Below are 19,108 nucleotides of genomic sequence, written 5' to 3' on the forward strand. Positions count from 1 at the left end.
TCTCCTTACCTTAAGGCTTCTTGCAAGGTGACTCAAACTCCAGCATCTGGTGGAGCCCAGTTTGTCCCACCCCAGCCAGCACTCTGATCCGGCAGGGTGAGGCTTAACCTCTCCATCTTCCATTTTCCCTGCTGTAAAGTGGAAAAGACAACACACAAATTTCTTAGGGGTGCAGGACGAAAGCAATCAACATCTGAGCATGCTGCAAAGCCTTCTGAGACTTTCTTTCCCTCACCAGGAAGCAAAGGTGGCTTAAACTGTTCGAAAATCTCATTCCCAAATTTCTGTGAGCTCAGCTGGGTGGGCGATGGGGCTGGGGAGGTGCGTGGCAGTGAGATGGCAACGGGGTGCCCTGACACCTGGAGGCAACATGCCCCACTGGCAAATTACCAAAGGGCATGAGCAGTGGGGTCTCCAACTTTATTTTTACAGCAGCTTCATGAGTATTTTAAGGAGAAGGCAGGGAAGAACCAAGGTGGTCTGCCACCAACCTGCTGCCACTGTCCTCACTGGTGGTGTGCAGGGTGGCTGTGCTGGGGAGCCGGAGCTTTCCCAACCCCATGCTGCCCGAGCCCTCCTGGCTGCTCAGCACCGCGGTCCCAGGGGACGGGGGCCCAGTGCCAGGCAGCTGCCCTGCCTGCTTGCCCAGCTCCCCACTGCTGCACATCGCCACTCAATTAGCTTAAGCAAATTCCTCTCATAGTTCGCTTGAGCCAGACGCTGTAAATTGGATTAAAGTGGTGCCTGGAGAGATTTCTAGAGCCAAATATTTAAAACTAACATGAATTTGAACTGTTTTCTGGGCTGCCACAGGGGTGCCTACCCTCCCACCCGGCATGCGGGGGGCTCCCCAGCTCTGGCTCTGTGGGTTTGAAGCCAGCTCTCCCGTGACACTGCCCACAGATGCCAAAATTCACGTCAAAACCTGCAACAGTGAAGAAGTTCAGCTTAAAAATATATCTTTTCATTTCTGCTTGGACAAAAATTGTACTGGGGCTGATTGTTAAAGGAGCTGGGCATCCCCCTGCTCCAGGGAACTGCCTGAGCTCCCGGGGCAGGCAGGCTGCTAACTCCAGCTAGTTATTTCACTTTAAGCATCACCTTCTATTATTTCTCACCTGTCATAAAAGTCAAGTGATGTAGTGAACATCTGTGATGTTCACGGATGAACATAGCATTTCAACTATTTTATGGATCTGGAAGGCAAACCCGTCGAATTTTTTGAAGATGGAAAAGAGAAACCGAGGTTATGGGACATACTAGTCACACTGGCATCCTAAGGACCCAAACCATCCACAATGCTGCTGAGAAAAGTAACTTGCAGATACAGCAGGGAAATCCAGTGGAGCCCATCTTCCCTGCTGCGGGACCTGCACAGTGCTGGGCAGAGCCTGGGGGAGCCCGCCATTTACTGAGCTTTCCTTCCTCTGCTGAAAGGCTACAGAGCACTACAACAATGCCTGCCGAGCTGTGACACCTAACTGGGAGAAGACCAGATGACTGAGAAGAATTGCTCTGTGTTAACCAGCCCAGCTGATTAAAACTGATGACATGGTCCTCACCCAAGGACTGTTTTGCATCCATCTGATTCTGCATCGCATTGACAAACAGTGGTGACTTGCAATGTACATAGCAGATTCAATTTGACCATGGAAGGTAAATAAGTGTATAGCAGTTTGGACTCATGGAAAATAGCAATTTTTATTTTATCTTAAAGAATAAACCACTTGGTTTAGCCTCAGAGATTTTACTATGCATTTTCTAATGACTCAATGAACTCAAATTATGGGGTTAAGGCTGAGTTCATGCTTGCTTCTGAGCATGGTCTACACGTGCTGGAGACTGGGACTTCGCAATGTAAAGCCCTCTCATGAGCCCGCCATGTTCTCCCAGGCTGAAACCAGCCTCTGGCACCCAAGCTCTCCCCACTCGCAAAGGAGCAGAAACGCCTCAGTGATGGGTGTGCGAGGGATTCGATGAGCTGGCTGAGCACCAGTCAGCAGCCCATCGCCAGCTGCAGCAAAAACCTCTGGCAGTTCACAAACTGGCTACTGGTGATGGGAACCAGCTCCCTCGTCTACAGGGACCCGCCACCCCTGCCATAAATCCACACCGGTAACTGCTGCTGTCAGCCCCTGAAAGGAGGAGTCAGTTAGCAAGAGAAAAACACTCTTTGGTTTTTATTTTGTCTTAGGCTGGACGGAAGCCATGGATCACAGCTCAGAGAGCAGGCTGCGATCAGCTGAGAGAAATACAGCTCCCTAGTAACAGCCGAGCTGTGAAATAGAGCTTCATTTCACTGCTTGGCAGCGCCTGTGAGGTCATATCAGTTAAATAAATATGATGCCAGGCTGATGTGTTGTAGGGAATGGTTTATGACCTTCATCCGATGAAAAAGAGAGCAGGCAGTTGTTGAGAGAAGGTGAGTGAACACATTTGTGTAAATAGCCATAATCAGTCATATTTTGGGGAACACAAGACGCCAGCCTGCTGCCAGCAGAGCCGTGCTGCCGCTGCCTCGGGGGTTTGATGTGGGCCTACAAACATGTGAGAACTGGGTGTTTTCCCCCCCAGACAGCCCCTACGTGAGAGCCTCCCTGCTCCCGGCAGCCCTCCGCAGCCAGCCAGCCAGCCCGCCAGCCCTCTGCAGCCAGCCAGCCCTGCAGCCCTGCTCTGTTACCAGCTTTCCAACATCCTGTTTTCACCGGGGTTATTTTGATCTCCCTGTTTCCCATCATATTTTTCCTCCTACCCATGCCAACGCAGACTGTAATTCCTGGCAGGCAGGGCGGAAATCTCCTCCCCGGGCTGCGCCAGCATTTTGGAGGATGAGCCGGACTCTCCCTTGGTTGCGCCTGGCTCCTCTCCGCTGCTGGCACTGGTACCTGCTGCTGGCCCCAAACCCCCACCATGGCCAACCGCCCACTTCACATCAAGTCATTTTGAGTTCACTCAGCCACGAAATCGCTCAAGCAGCTCTGTGCTTCCGTATTTTGCTCCATGATGGCTGAAGAACCAAAAAACCTGCTTCGCTGCTGACATAATTATGCTTTTATCAGGACAAGAGAAATGGTGCAAGGTACTGATTAACTATCCAAGACCATACAGGTATGGACAGCCAGACTCTTTCATGTTCTTCCCAGCTAGCGGTGCATTTTTGGCAGTTGCAAACTGAGCTGCTCGGTGGCTGCCCAGCTTGTCATGGCTCCACTTGGGCTTTCAGGATTTGCTTTACTCTTGGATGTCCTCTGTCCTGGATGATGAACTCCTCACCCTGTGCAGGTGCCTAAGCCAGTCACGGTGAGGTTTTGTACCTTGTCTTGCTGGAAATCGATGCTGTACTCTAGGGGATGCAGTTAGCAAGGTCAATAGAAATATGGATATAAGTGCCAGCAATACCCAGAGGAACTTCCCGTCTACTCTGCACTCCAATAGCTGTATAGACTGGCACCTTGCTGCTTCACAGGGCTAGGTGTGATGTAAAATTGAGAGACTCAAACAGTTGAGGGTCTCTCTGCATAAAGCAAGTAAAAAGAAAATAAAGAATCATCGAAAATCAGTGAAATATCATGTGTAAGGGTCCAAAAGATAATTTAGTATGTAGAAATAACTTAATCTTTCAGTATGTGTCAACTTCAAATTTGCTAAGAGACTCTGTAGCATTAGCAGAAAAAATCTGAGGCAGACATAATACAAAATAAAAACCAAACCCATCTGCTTTCTTAATCATAGGCTTTAAAAATGTCTCTGCTAGTTATCTAGCTATTTCAAGAGCTATACTGTTTAAATCTATATCCAAACAAACACAGAAGTCACAATAAATCTCTCATTCAGTTATTCACGTCTATGGCTTTAAATGATTAAAAATGATAAAATTCAAGACAGACATTAAATGGAAACGTTGTTTCTCTACAGCCTCTAGCACTGAAGTTTTAAGCTCTAATCCAGTCTGAACGGCATCTCCAAGAACAAGAATGAGAAAATGTCCTTTTATTGCCAGAGTCCGGGTTTGGAGCATCCACAGCTGAAGCCTGAGCCGCAAACTAAAAGTATGTCTAAGGATCAACCATCTTGCAAAGCAGAAACTCTACCCTGGCTACACTCATGGTGAGGAGACATCTTTTGGGGAAGACGCTGTGGAGATGATGACACAGAAAAATGACTAGGTTTATACTTACCTTGCATCAGCCATGGTGGGATTAGTGTGGCAAAGAAGCTTCCACGCTGCACAGCACCAGAGCCTTGGGGTATGGCTTGAGGAACATGGCAAAATTCAGATATAAAGAAAAGCCTGTGTTTTATTAGGCCTCACATCTATTCCGAGAGTGGCCGGTAATCTTTAACCAAGCAGGCAGGAGATCACCCACACGCCTTGGACTGTACTCAGCCATGAATGATTACTAGAAGAATATAATAAGCCTAAACCAGAAGTTACAAGAAATTTGGAAAAATCAAAAGTGCAAGCAAAGACACAAGTAATGTGGAACTATACCGAATTAGGACAAAATGTATCAGCCTTCTACCGATTAGGAAACAAACATTAAAACTGAAAAAAACCCCAACAAACCATCAGCCACCAATTTAGTAATGACTCCCTACCCTAGAAACACCGATCGAGTGTATTATCAGTAAGGATAGAGTAACCCAAGTCCCCCACTAACACACAAGGAGAAGCCATTCCCCGTGTCCTTTTCCGTATAGCCGCGCTCTTACTCGGCGGCCCTCCACCCCAGGGGCCAGCAAGGGACCCTTGCCCCTGTGGCAGCGCAGGATGCGCTAGCCAGAGCGGGAGCCCTGCCACACCGCCTGCAGTCCTGCAGGTAATCGCAGCCCAGCACCTTTATTTTATCAACAAGGGAACCAAAGCTGGGGCGGGTGAGCAGGTTGTGAAAGGCAATGGTATCGCTGGCTCCGAAGCCGGACAAGTCGTAAGTTCCCTGTCCCACACCCAACTGCAAAAAGGACACTTTCCTATTTCATACCACACATAACATCCAGGCTGGGTGACATAAAGGTTAAAAGTAATTTTGGCTGCAGTAGACCAGCACATAGATTACAAGAGGAATTTTATTATCAGAGTTCACTATAGAAGGGCTGCTCTGCAGTCAGGATGCAGTAGACAGATTCCAGAGGAAAGCCAATGACATTATGTGACTGCTGCCAGCTATCGACACAGCTATTTCCAGAGTGTGGCCCGTACCTGGCTATCACCACGTCCGCATGGGCTAGCAGGGCAGAGCTCCCTCTGCACGTGGTCTGGTGCATGCAAATCACCTTATCAGCAATGCTAATTCTCAGTTGAAAGAAGTCATTGAACTTTTCAACAGTCAATATTTCAAGGAGTTCTCAAATAGCACTTGGAGAAGCAGATAACCATTTTAAATATAGAGACACTGGAATGGAAGCCCAAGAGCGCTGGGTGCCAGCGGTGATCTGGATTATTTGCTTGTTACTAAATACCCCGCAGCATTACTTCCCGGGTTGTTCAGCTTAAGTCTGACGCAAACAGTGGCAGAACAACAAACAAGAATTTGCAGGATTTTGTAAGCACTGAAACAATTCAACGAATAAGGAACGAATTGGTTCAGGGCTGCTGTTGCTCAGGATTGCATCTTTGGAAGAATGAGGACAATTTACTGTTTAATCATGTATAAAATCTAACTGAAGGCTTGACAAGCACTTCCAAATCTCAGCAACAGAAAAGCAATAAGAGTATAAATAAAGGAAAGAAGACTTGTGAGAGCAGATTTATTTCAAGGATGCTTTTCCCCTCTATTGCTACCCAGAAATAATCTGCACCACAGCGTGTCACTGAATTCCTCAGGACCCTAAGCACAATTCTCTGTGTTTTATAGTATACATGCCTCTAGAGTAGGGGATGAAAGCCCATATGTGGAAAAACTTGCTACCTCTGACTATCGCAGAGTTTAGAAGGGGACAGGAAAAAAAAAGCAAAAATAGCTCCAGAACAACATTAGTTCCATACGGAAGAAAAACTCTCCAGGAGGAAGCCTCCTCCCTGTAAAAAAGGCATTAAAAACCGGTTCGTAAACTAATGCCTCCAGGCAATAAGCCAGACCAAAGTGAGAACTCAGCAAGGCTTTAAATGTATGTACCAGGCACACTTCTAAGAACTTCTACAGCACAGAAAAAGCAATAGCAAGGTGACAGCAAAACAAAGTAAATCAAGGCATACAAATTGTTGCTGTAGGCAGCGAACTCATTGCTGCAGATAGAGGCTGTCCTGCTGACCAGGGGCAGAGAAGATGCAGCAGCAGGGACTGCCCAGCTGCCCCGGTTCCCAGCTGGTGTGCAGAACCTGATGTCCAGCCTACAGCCCCAGCAGACCAGCTGTGCTCAAGGCAAAGACTAGCTAAGACATGCTACTCATGCTGTAATCTTAACACTAACAGCAGCGTGGGCAAAGTCTTATATAAATAGCTGAGATTATATATGGCAACTCTTGTTTAATTAAAATTAAATACAATTGTGAGAAAGTTAACTGACCATGACTGAGAAGCCCTGATCAGAACAAAGTGTTCAGCATTGTGCCAGTTTGCAATTACTAGATCTCCTGTGATGACAGTACATGTAAAATGCTCTGTCCTGGTCTGTTCAGTAAGGGTAAACATCACCTCTTCTAGCTGAAGTTTTTGTTACATATACTTTAAAATGCTGCCTTTTAACCAAAGACCATGTAAAGGAGAAAAGATATTTTTAAAAGATGGTTAGCATCCTCATTTTTTGGTTAAATAAGGGTGTTCCATTTTACTTGGCAAGCACCTTGGCATGAAACAGTGGTCCGTTTATCTGGTTTAGAATTTAAGCCTCTTCCATAATTTGTTTTTAAAGACAACTCAGTCGCTAGGTCACAGCCAAAGGGCTACACATGTAACTGTCCTATTTTTTTCTTGCAGGGATGGGCATGGCTGATGAGTATGGGACAGAAACCATCTTCCACCCACGGGGAACACCCCGTGAAACCCTGCACTTTCTGCAGACTGCTCTCCCAACGCAGGACTCCTGCAGTTTGCAAAGGGAGAGCCCAACACCACACTCAGAGTATCTTCACTTTCTAGCAGTAGCTTTCACTTTGCATGGTCCTTACGAAGCACTCTGACTTTCTTTAATGGTCTCCACATAGCAAATTACTCCTACTTAATAAGCCAGACTGCCTAGCTGTACCCTCCAATGACCCGTGGTCGAGCCTGTTAAGAGAGTGGGGTTTTCACCAAAGCAGCCAGCAGTGCCTGTACAGCGTTGCTCCCCCAGTACAAGTAGAAGTCAAAGGCAGTGAAGCACCGTACTGGATTTAGGCTCAACACTTGACTCTCCCCTTCCTTTTCGAGTGTAAAATGTTCCCTTTCTGCCATTACAGGCTTCTTCAGTGCTGTTGAGTTTCATTGGTGTCCTTAAAAAAAAACAAGAAGATACTTCTTTTGCACAAGATGTGTTTTTAATCTGAATTTTGTTTCCAGTTTCTAAGCACTTCCCACCCACTGCTTTCATCCAATCTCAAAAAAACACACACCACTTCAAAACAGTCCCTTGCCTAGGAGAGAAGGCAACCAGCCAGCTCCTCCCTACAGCCCCATACATACAAATTGATGTGGCTACGTAAACATTCACATACCATGCCCAAGGACATACCCCGTCTCCCATCTCCCCAAGTGACCACCTTCTGCCACGCTGAAGGGGCAGCTCCTTGTTTTAGGCGAGTTGCAGCTGTGCTACCTGCCAGAGGAGCAGGGGAGGAGGGATGGAAAAATTTGGAGGAACTCATACACTGTCATGGAAAAAGTTGTAGGAGTTTGCCAAAAGATGTAGCTTTATTGTATGGCTAATTAGCTCCCTCGGGAATGGTTCTGATGGGAGGAACTGGAAGAGAAATACATAGTGTTCTCAGGGCTTGCTGCAACAGAGACCCGATCCGCACATTTTGAAACATCCCATTGGAGTTACCTGGTCCTGCTCCTGAAATCGCCTTGTGAAAGTGCTCCAGACAGGCTCTTGGCTGAGGGACCTGCATGATTACCTTCACTCCAGGTTGCCAGCGACATGAAGGTGCTCACACATGCTCGCAGCAGCTTTTCCACTTTAACACTATTCTGTCTAAAAAGCTGATAAAACAGTAATGCTCACTTATACTCTGGAAGTCAATTGTATCTTCAACAAAAATGGTTATTGACACTACCGTACACTTATGCTTTCGTAGCCATACCATCACACAAGATTTTCTTCAATACAGGCCGTAGGCACTGGGACAGAAGCATACTTCTGGAGTCTCCTTCCAGGGCGCTGCATCCCCAGCAGCAGCACTTCTAGGGTAGACTGCAAGACAATTTCTCATGCTTCCCTGAGCACCTTGTATTAGGGAGTGCAGGCAAGTAGGCCTGCCTTCACGATACAGCCTGCTGCATTACAGCAGCAGTTCTTTATCTTTCATTGTACAAAGCATCAAAAAACAAGAGTCATTTTTGCTGGCCATGTTTTTATTTGTTTTTCATTTTAAACAGGGGAGCCAATGATACATCCAGTATTTCAAAAAATCAGAAGGTAAAACAAATTTTCAGAAGACCGAGATGCTACATGCTATATTTAACCTAATTTTATTCATGCTTGCTTTGGAGGGGGGTTGGGAGTGGGACAGGAATCATTCAGTAAAAACATACAGTAAAAACAAAATGTCTCACCATATAGAACTTTAACCTACAGTAATGTTGTACCTTAATTATTTCCATGCACACAACTAACATTACAAAATTTTTTAAAAATGAACACAATTAAGACTTCTAGGAGCATTTGATAATAAAGCAATTCCTAATTTCTTTTGTAGAGATCAAGCACCTCCAATTACAAATTCCTATACACAGTGAGTGCTTTACTTGAAATGAAAACAAACAAACAAACAAAATGTATTGGATAGCCTCAGAATAAGCCGATGTTAATATATATCCAGCTATGTAGGCAATAAAACCATAGTGCTAAACAAAAACTTTTATCTGAAAAGTAACTCAAAAATTAAGTTGACTTTCTATAATTACAGAAATATACTTATTTGCTAAAATAAATAAAAGTGCTGCATATTAACACTTCACTATAAAGAATGCATACCAGAACATTTATAAATATTGAATGATTTTCAATAAGAATAGCTACTACAATAATGCTGGCTAAATAGAAGTGCATAATGAGAAGCACTATGGGTGGTTAATGTTTTGCCACATACTGCTGTTACCTTGAGGTAGATAACACATGCGTACCAAATTCTGCATTCATTTCAGTTGCTGCTGGTATCATGTGTCTAAGAAATGTGTACAGTATGAAAAACTCTAAAATACACATGAATGAAAAAATGTTTTGGGAAAAATAGATATTTTCATGCAATTATGTACAGTCTCACTGTGTAAATTTCAAGGCAAGGTTCTTTTTCTGCAAAACATGGACACTGTTTTACTGAGAGAATGTTTGTTTTACTTGGTTTAGTGCATTTTTTGTTACCTCCTGCATTTTGCATTATTTTGCTCTATTCTTTAATTTTGTGTGCAAACGACATGCCAGTTTAAAAACAAAACTAACTCATGTATAGAAAGTAATTCTGGATTGTAAAAACAATGGTAAACAGAAAACTAATGAAATCCATACCAAAATTACACCGTCTGATTCAAGTAAAAAAATTACTTACACTAGTAATAAAAAAAGACAAACACGTCTCATGAATATAAAAGAAATGTCTGCTGAGTGTTTTAATTTAGATGTTTCAGAATGCTGCTGTATGTTTTGTGGGGAATTTGGGGAGATGATTTCATAGCAGAAGGCGTTAACGTGGCCTGTATTGATTTCAGTGGCGAACCAACAGGGCTGTGAAACTGAGGAATACCTATAGCCTCAAGCTGCTTGTTGAAGAGGAGTTCTCCACTGTTACTGAGAAAGCTCTCTTCTCTTTCCTTCTCCCCAAGCTTCCCCTCCTCTACTGGCTCAGGTTCTAGCATTTCAGCATCTTCTTTCTTACTAAAAAATTTGTCCAAATAACTGGTGTAAGTATTTTCTTTTTCAACTTGTTCATCTTTCCTTACTTCGCAACAAAACTGGTCTATGAGGAAGCACTCCTCACCACTACTTACAAACTGACTGTCCCAAGAAGTTTGGTACAGAGCTTCTAACTGTGCCAAATTAGCCATTCCTTTCTCCTGCTTCTCTCTGCTTACTGACTTTGATATTAATCCTTTCAACTCTATTTGAGACACTGAGCTATTCAAGTCATTTAATTTATCAACATCAGTAGACTCGTGTTGTAAACTAAGCTGAATAGTTTCTGCTATAAATGAATCAAAGTCAAATCCTTGATTCTTCTCCCTTTCTTTTTCAACAAGTTGCTGTGATGCTTCCTCAAGTGCTATCTGAGCTTTTACCAACCCATTCTTTTCACATTTAGACTTGCCTTTCTTATCAGACTTCTCTTTGCTCTGTTCCTTCCAGTTCGAAAGATCTATAATAAGCTTGGGCTCATAGTAATGGTTAACTTCACTGTCTCGCCAAACTAAATTATCTAGGTATGAAGATGACCTCATTTTGTAATTACAAGTGTGACTACATTCCAGATCACAATACTTGTTTTCATGGTGATCTGAATACTGCCAGCAAGGCTCAGTAGAGAAGTGGGTGTCAAAGGCAGGATCCTCCAGATACTTTTCACGATCTCCATCCAAATATTTGCGAGGATCTACTTGCACTTCTTCCTCATCAGTAACATCAGAAAGAGCCCTTGGGTCACGCTGAACTTCATCAGCTTCATAGTTATTATGAATAGGCCAGTCATGGTCTGAAAACTGACTTTCATGGTATCTGTAAAACAATTTCCTAGTGTTAGCAGCTAAAAAACAGTCTTCTAGCTCCCAAGACAGAGACAGTTAAGTTTAGAAATTCCCTTACAGAATAATGACAATTCAACACAGATAAAGTTTTTCCTCAATCCAACTGGGTACCTCTTCCAGGTTGTTAATTTAATCTGGCATAAAGCAATCCTCATATGCACATCTGAAAGATTTAAGTCCAGAATTATGTACAAAAGCTCACTCCATTTACAGAACTCTTCCTTAAAGTGTGTTTAACTGACTTTAAATGACTACTGTAAATCTCTTCACTACTACATGCACTAAGCATTTGGCAAGACAATTATACTTAAAACTCTTCACTTAAAGTTCCATTTTTTAGAGAAATATTTGGGGGGGTGGGGGGGAAGTAATGGAGAGATTAACTTTAGATTCTAGAGTCCTGAGTGCACCTCAGGAATGCATCAGCATATCCAAGTTAGTCTAATGAATTATAAACCCAATGACAATGCACTGTCTATAAGGGAAAAGTTTATTCTCAGGTCAACTTAAGAAGAAACAAACAGAAAAGGAAATGATGCCCACGAAGCAACATTACTTCAAGCACACAACCATTCAGTTATGTTACATGCCACAGTAAGTGATAAATTTACCTTTCCCAATTATAAATATGGCTGTGACTTTCATCCATCAGCAGAATATCATCAACCTCATCTTCAATGTGAAAAGGATGACTTGAAATAGGCTCATCCGTTGGAAAGGAATAAATGCTCATATAAGGATGGGACAAAGCTTCTTCTGCTGTCAATCGATCCATGGGACTAAACGTCAAAATTTGCTCCAGAAAGTCCAGCGCTATCATTAAATAGGAGAAAAATGACACTTCAGACATCTAGAATTCAACATGAAGGTGCAGTGCTTTGCTTCTAGAGGTGTGCATTTGCTCAAAAGTAGCCACCTGTGAAGTATCAGCTACTGACAGTATACTGCCAAACATGCATTCTGTAGCCATAGGAAAGCTAGAAGAGTAGAGGTCAAATCTAAGATCAACAATAATTTAACTTAAAGCAGGAAAAAATACTAAGAGACAGAATGCTTCAAGCTGAATCAGTATTCACCAACAGCTATCAGGAAACACTGCTGTCGGTTTGGTGGGGGGACTTCCTTTTAAAAACATTTGAAAGACAGTTGTTTTATACTGACTCCATTCCAGTGTTCCCTTATATTTAGAAGGCCAGTGTCTCAAAATAGAGCAATTCCAGTGCAAACACGTCCAGCAGAGATTCACAATTCTACTCCAAAGATGACCAACTAGCTATCATGTAAGCAAAATCTTTTTTTATTACACCAGAAGACAATCCTTCTTCAGAGAACACACAGATTCTTCTAACTGAAACTTGCTATTAACAATCACACACATGCACTGTACAGTTGTTCACTATTTTATGATTTTGAAATACAGGAAGTATTTTTTCTGAATTACTTACCTTCAGGACTGATGCCTGGAAGCAACTGAGTTAAAGGTTTGTGTGGCTCAGTCATATCGTTTCTAATGTAAACTGGAATTACATTGAGAAGCTCCTGACGGTCCTCCTCATGTACAACAGGAATTGATTCTAGAATCAACTGCATCTGTTCAAGTTCATGTGCACCTAAGCACCAAGAGAAAATACAAGCTGCCATTTCAACTTCAAACACTTCTGATCCCTGTATACAAAAGGCATGTCAAAATTTTGTGCTCTGAGCAGCTATTTTCAGTAGAAGACTATTATCTCCTACAACAGAGGAAAGGCTGAAGTTCTAAATTTGAATGATAATAAATCTGAAGAGCTCTCAAAAATGCTGTAGTGTAGGAAGAATTACAGAGCTGCTACACACAGATAAAGCAACCTAACCTTAAGCTTTTGCAAGGATGTTTTCACCATGGATGAGGTACTCTACAGCAACACCCTATCTTTTTGTTATATACTATCTACTGCAATCCTCCCCTTTCAACTGATCCACCTAATTAATTCAATATTTGACCTCACTTTGAATTCCATGTCCCTATTAATAAAAACAGTAGTAGTTTAGCTCAGCAAGAGATCTTCCAGGCCACAACCATTTGTATTAATATTCTACTCTGAAAGTCTGTATTACTGTCAGGTGCAAGACAAAAATCATCTGCCAGTTAAGCAGTGTGATCCTGTTTAAAAAAAGTACTATATTATGATTGAAATTATAGTACACTTTTAGCACTATCTGAAGTTTCCCTGGGTAAGAACCATAAGGGCCTATACAGCAGGTCAATTTTGAACAATGAACAGCATCTATATTCAGTACCAGAGTAGCTGGAGCACCCAGAGATACAGTTTCTCTACCTCAATTTATTGTCCAGCTCCAGGAAGCATGCAGCACCCTAGAGATTCAACTAGCAGATGAAACTATATAGGATTATCTGCATGCCAGTGTTTTCCTCCTTCACCAAGCAGCTCTGGGCAATCATCAGCAATACTGATTCATGTGTCACTAAATACAAAAATAAATGGGGCCAGAAAGAGATTGTACCATCTCAAAATCTATACGCTATCAGTTCACTTCAGCAGCTTGCACAGCAGTCTGCACTGGACATCCTACCACACATCTGCCAGATGACAAAGAAAAGCTGAGGCAAAGTCACTACAGAAAATTTGACCGAGATCCACGTTCCCCAAATGAATCGGTACTGCCTCGTGTTAACTTATTTGCTGGATTGAAAAAGCTGTTTTGTCCACCTACTTCATACTACAAATTACTTAAAATAATCTATCAGATGTTATACTGTCTGTAATTTGCTGGAAAACAGATTCTACTGTATCATTATTTCCATCCTAAAAATTCATCAGCTTTCTTTCCACTATAAGTGAAATGAGCATTTTAAAATATTCATTTAGAAGAAAGAATTAGAGAAGTTGTTTGGAACAGCTACTGATTTCCTCTGCCTCAACTTCCCTTCCCTCCCTCATCCCAGGTATTCTGCAATTTTAATTTGCATTCTCCCCTCCCATTCCCGTCAGCATTCCAGACAGCAGGATTCCTAAGGGATGGTTCAGAAGTAGACAGGAAGTTGCAAATTAACCAAATCAAGCCCTCCAAATGACTTTGCAAAAGAATTTTATTCAGAGTCTCAGGACAGGTTAACTGTCATATCTCCAACCATTTTCTCTTTCCAAATGCATGACGTTAAGAAGTCCACTCTTCTTTAGATCAGAAAACTACGGCAGCGCAAAATTTTCAGAGGGACATATCCACATCTAAAAATAATTTTCTAGCTATCCACACAATGCAATCAGGGCACATAAACGAGCCTGCAAACTTAGGATTTTGGTTACCAAGACTGAGTTAAAAAAAAAATTGTAACTCACTGCACAGCTATTAGACCAATAAAAACTTTTGGTAAATGCCAATGCTACTCAAGAAAAAGCCAAAATGCTAGCAGTTGCAATCAATCTATGCTGAATGCAGACTTTCTCCCACTATTTCACTATTTTCCAGTAGAAGTGCTTGATGCAATGGAAGCCTCATCTCTTATCAGCCCAGCATTTAATACACTGGGGACATTACTCCAATAGTTAGTAACTCAAAGAATTAGCAACTTACTGCAAGTTAAAAAAAAGCCTCTTCGCATATTAATCGCTGATTTCTATAAAATAATGATTTCAAGGTGACAGTACTCCATTAATAGTACTTAATGGGAAAAAGCTCTCAATTTCATTACCTTGACGTACAAAGCTAAGAATTACTGCAGAGGTGTGCTTTTAGTCCACATGTATCTAAAAATGTGAACTTTGAAATGCAAGCTCAGTTCTTAGAGGTTTTATCTGTGTTACTCCAGTAATTTAAACCAACAGGAGCAAATCCAAGAGCAAGCTTTAATGAGACAGCTGCTGCTGAGGCCCCAGGGTGCACACAAAATAAGGATTTCAGGGGTTTACTCTAGACTAGCTCATCTGCTCCCATGGACTGAATGCCTATCAGCAGGTGGAACGCATTGAATGATCTCCTACAGTGCAAATGAGTTTCATTTTATCTAAAAAGACTCTAGTTTGTGCACTAAGCTAGATCAGCAATGTGGTACAGGATGGCCATCAAGAGATTTGCTTCAAAAATTTGCTCCTGATCCTGACCAAAGCACTAATGTAGACGCACCCAATGAGACCAGAGCATTGCTTCCTATCTTACCAGAAAGATTTGGAGGTTACACATTTCCTTGGTATGCCACACTAAATTTTAAATCTTAAGAGTCCTCCCTATACCACTGAAACAAAGGTCAGGTCAAAACAGCCTGTCGATAACAAAAAAATTGGGAATGGCGAAAAAAGGGCTACTCTTTCATAATTTAAAATATAAAGAAGCAAGAAGTGATTAGGTTGACTACATTAAAAAAAATCTTTATGAATATGATACCCAGGGCATTCATAATCCTCAAATACTCCCTGGATACATCAATTCACTAAAATACATGTATTTAGAACACTGCTTAGGCATCCAATAAGTTTAGCGTAACGTAATTAGACAGATTTACCATATACGAGTACTAAATTAAGTTGTGATATTTATCTAAATACACACCAGTATGAGTAATAAAAATTGAAACATCTCCTGCTTTACAAATACATCGATTTATAGTTTGCTTATATAATTGCTTAATAACATAGCATATCCTGATAGTCAATGACTATTGATGTTAGCCATGAGAATCAACCTTTCTTTAGGAAGATAATTAAGCAGTACCACTCCTTTTAGGAATATACACACACATTTTTATTCCACCCACCTGCAAAGAGGGTTTTCCCAGTCAGCATTTCAGCAAAGATGCAACCTGCAGCCCACATGTCAATGGCTTTAGTGTAGTTGTTAGGAGAAAGCAAAAGACGGGGCGATCTGTACCATTTAGTAACCAATCCTTCAGAAAGATGGCCCTAATGAAATTAATTTTAAAAAAAGAAAAAAGCTTACTTAGATTTTTAAGAGGTTTTAAGGTACTTTTTTTTAATTAATTGTTTCTTATTTTTTAATGCACTACTCAAGATTTTTTTGGTCTCAAGGTCCTAGGGATAGTACCACGTGCCCCCTACTAAGCCCTTCTACCTTTTAAAATGGAACAGCAATGTCTTTATGAGTGAACAGCAACAATATAGAAGTATGACACTATTTATTAGTCAAATGAGGTACTGCAGCAAAACTTTCTTATTCCCAGATGCCAAATAAATGCAGAGATGATAATGAACTCTCTTGTGAAACATCATCTAAACCAGGAAGACAGTATCTCTAAATCAGTCCCAGGAAGTAGCCACACTTGCACACTATGAATGCACCACTTACAAACTTATCTAAGGCTTCTATAGTTATGCCTCTGAATGTTGCTCTTAATCTCAGGTTCTGTATTCACTGTTAAAAATCTCCTTTTCTGAACACATCTAGTAAAAAAAAAAAGTTTTATTTTATACTTGCAGTAGTCCTATCTACAACAAAACATGTCATCCAGAGATCTGGTTTACTCTATTTGCAAGCATTCCAGTTCTACTGTATGACCCCTAACATGATATCCCACCTGCTAATGAGGCCTTCCACAGACTATCTACCTCTGCGAAAGGGAGAAAGATGCTATTTTAAGAAGGCATGGTTGTCAGTGTATCACTTAAATATTCCCACTCTTCACATACCTTGTGGGAATAATGAGGATCCATGATTCGTGCAAGACCGAAGTCACCAATCTTCAGCACCAAGTCTTCAGTATTAATGAAAAGATTAGCTGGTTTGAGATCTCTATGCAGAACATTTGCAGAGTGAATATACTTGAGCCCACGTAGCAGCTGGTACATGAAAAGTCTGGCATGATCTTCCAGTAAAGGGCCTTGCTCTAGCAGATTAGCCAGATCTGTCTCCATGTATTCCTGGACAATGTAAACACAGTTCAATTCTGTAAGGGAGCCCACGTCATCTGTTAACTGGCTTCCACTAGGACCAAGAATTTCAAATACTTTGACAATGTTATCGTGGTCAAGTCTTCTAATAATTTTGATCTCACGTAGAGCATGTTTAACACTCTGTGGATCTGTGAGGACAATTTTCTTGACAGCCACTCTTTTGTCACAGTCATTATCGACAGCAGAAAAAACTAAGCCATTTCCACCACAGCCCAGTGGTTTTAAGTCCATATACCGAGAGCCCAGATCAAAACCATGAATGTTCATGAGACTTTCAAATTTTTCTGCCATTGTTAAATTCTTTAGCTTTCTTTTTCCTCAAACTACTAAGCTTCTGTAAACACGCAGAGACACTTCCACTGGTATCTGAAGGAAAGGTCTTACAGAAAGGGAGAAGAAACACTTGGCTTTGACTGCAAGATGGTTTCTTGACACTCTCATTTCATTATGAGCCAGCCAGGCCTGTTGTGTCCCCTTGAATTTAGAGCCCGTAAGCTCTAGAACTCAAACCGAGCATAAGATAGAAAGATTGCAGCATTCATAGTTCAAGAAAGGTGCAGCATTTCTGCAGACATTAAAGAAAATACTCACAAGAAACTCAAACGGAATGAAATGACATACTATGCACTCAGCTCTACTGTGCTAAACTGGTTAACATTTAACAAAAATGTGAATAAATATGCACATAATAGGCTTCTATTAACATCCTCCTCCTCACAGTGCAGATACATTCAGTGTTGGACTGGTCCTGAGCAGCGTCATTCTATGGTGCTGGTAAGCACTTCTTTTTCTTCTTCTTCCTTTTTCTCTCCTTTGTTTACAGTCTAGTTAAATGGGAAACTGGCAGCTCTTGATTTACAAAAGATGCCTCCTGTTAATGATCAGGTGGCTCCAGCTCACCACAATCACAATCAAAGCTACCATCCATTTTACTCCGTGACAACCTGAAAGAGAGAGAAAAATACATCAGTATTCCAGCACAAACAGAAATCTTCCTCCTCCCCCAACTCCTTAAGTTGTCCTAAGTATACAACTTATTTAGTGTCCAGTTACAAAATAAGAAACCAGCACAAAAGCTAAACTAACTAGAAATGACATACACTTTTCATACTTGTGGAGGAAAACTGACGATAATCACCAACCACCATTTCTAAACACATATTGTGAAAGTTTGAGATATAACCTATTCAGAATATGAGGCACACAATGAAAAATCCTACTGAATCTTAATAAAGAAGGGAATGTCACAGAAAACTTGGTAATTCTCCAATACAGCTGTTAAGAGACAAGTCAAAACCAATAGTATCCTGCACCTCAGTCACTACATTTTGGAATAATTCTTCCACTAAACTTTTACTCAAAGACAAAAATCAGGTTTTTAACTATTTCACCATAATAAGAGATAACTGGGTACTGTTCACACAAAACGGGCAAGGTTTGTGCACTCCCAGTATTTATTGACTTTCCAGAATATACAGCACACATCCAATGCCACTTAGAAAGCTTAAATCCTTGTGATTTTGGATAAAGTTTACTAACATCTCAAATCATAATTTTGCCTCTATAGATTCATTGTTACAGGAATCATAGGGGTAATTCCAACATATTAGACAAATATTATTACTTTATCAATTACTTCTACACTCATCCAACCTATATTACAGAGAAAAACTAACAGCGAGTACATTTTACACAGTAACTGATATATTCTATAACCATTTCCCCTAACATATGGGCACTTTCAGACATCATTTATTTTTTAATAGTCTAATGCATGCAACTACTATTTATGGAAACAAAAGTGGTAATTTTCTCAGTAGGTTTCCCTGTCTGCAGCAGCAGAATGCAGTCATAAAGACCACATGTTGCATTTTTGCACAACATCCTCATTTCTTTTAAAAGCTCAAAGATGCCACAAAGAGAAGAGTCAAAGGTGTACCTTATACAGTGTGGTAAGGTTTGGGCAATTCCATTACAAGTCACTTGTATGTTCTTCCCCAACAACTATAGGTCACATCAAACCACTAGATGTCTTCTCGTCAATCTTAGATTAACACATTTCAGCTCTTCACCCAGCTCTCTAAATAAATGTAAAGTTCTCCAAACTATCCCAACACTTTAGAATTAATTGTATGAGTGTTCTCCCTTAAAACTGTGCTAGCACTTCAGTGGGACAACTGGGACGAAGCAAAACAAGTCTCCCCACTCCTAACAGGGCAGCAAGAACAGCTGACAAATTATTAAGATATTCTAAATAATGGCCTCAATTCACTAAAGTAATCAGAATTGCACGCAGAAAAAAAAGAATAAAGAAATGCACACTGGCAA

At 41.4% G+C, this 19,108-nt stretch overlaps 1 protein-coding gene across 2 annotated transcripts in view; it reads right to left on the minus strand.

Annotated features, from left to right (window-relative positions):
• Positions 1–8,585: 8,585 nt before the first annotated feature.
• MAPK6 (mitogen-activated protein kinase 6) overlaps positions 8,586–19,108 on the minus strand; it is a 31,912-nt gene continuing 21,389 nt past the window's right edge. For both annotated transcript variants that reach the window (XM_050903263.1, XM_050903262.1), the window contains exons 2-6: positions 16,517–17,724; positions 15,628–15,772; positions 12,320–12,484; positions 11,486–11,687; positions 8,586–10,845 (exon numbers count right to left, since the gene is read on the minus strand). In XM_050903263.1, coding sequence (XP_050759220.1) covers positions 9,747–10,845; positions 11,486–11,687; positions 12,320–12,484; positions 15,628–15,772; positions 16,517–17,071 — 2,166 coding nt within the window. In that variant the 5' untranslated portion in view covers positions 17,072–17,724 and the 3' untranslated portion in view covers positions 8,586–9,746. The remainder of the gene's footprint in view (positions 10,846–11,485; positions 11,688–12,319; positions 12,485–15,627; positions 15,773–16,516; positions 17,725–19,108) is intronic.

This window comes from Gymnogyps californianus, chromosome 11 (genome assembly GCF_018139145.2).
Source record: "Gymnogyps californianus isolate 813 chromosome 11, ASM1813914v2, whole genome shotgun sequence".
Lineage (NCBI taxonomy): Eukaryota > Metazoa > Chordata > Aves > Accipitriformes > Cathartidae > Gymnogyps > Gymnogyps californianus.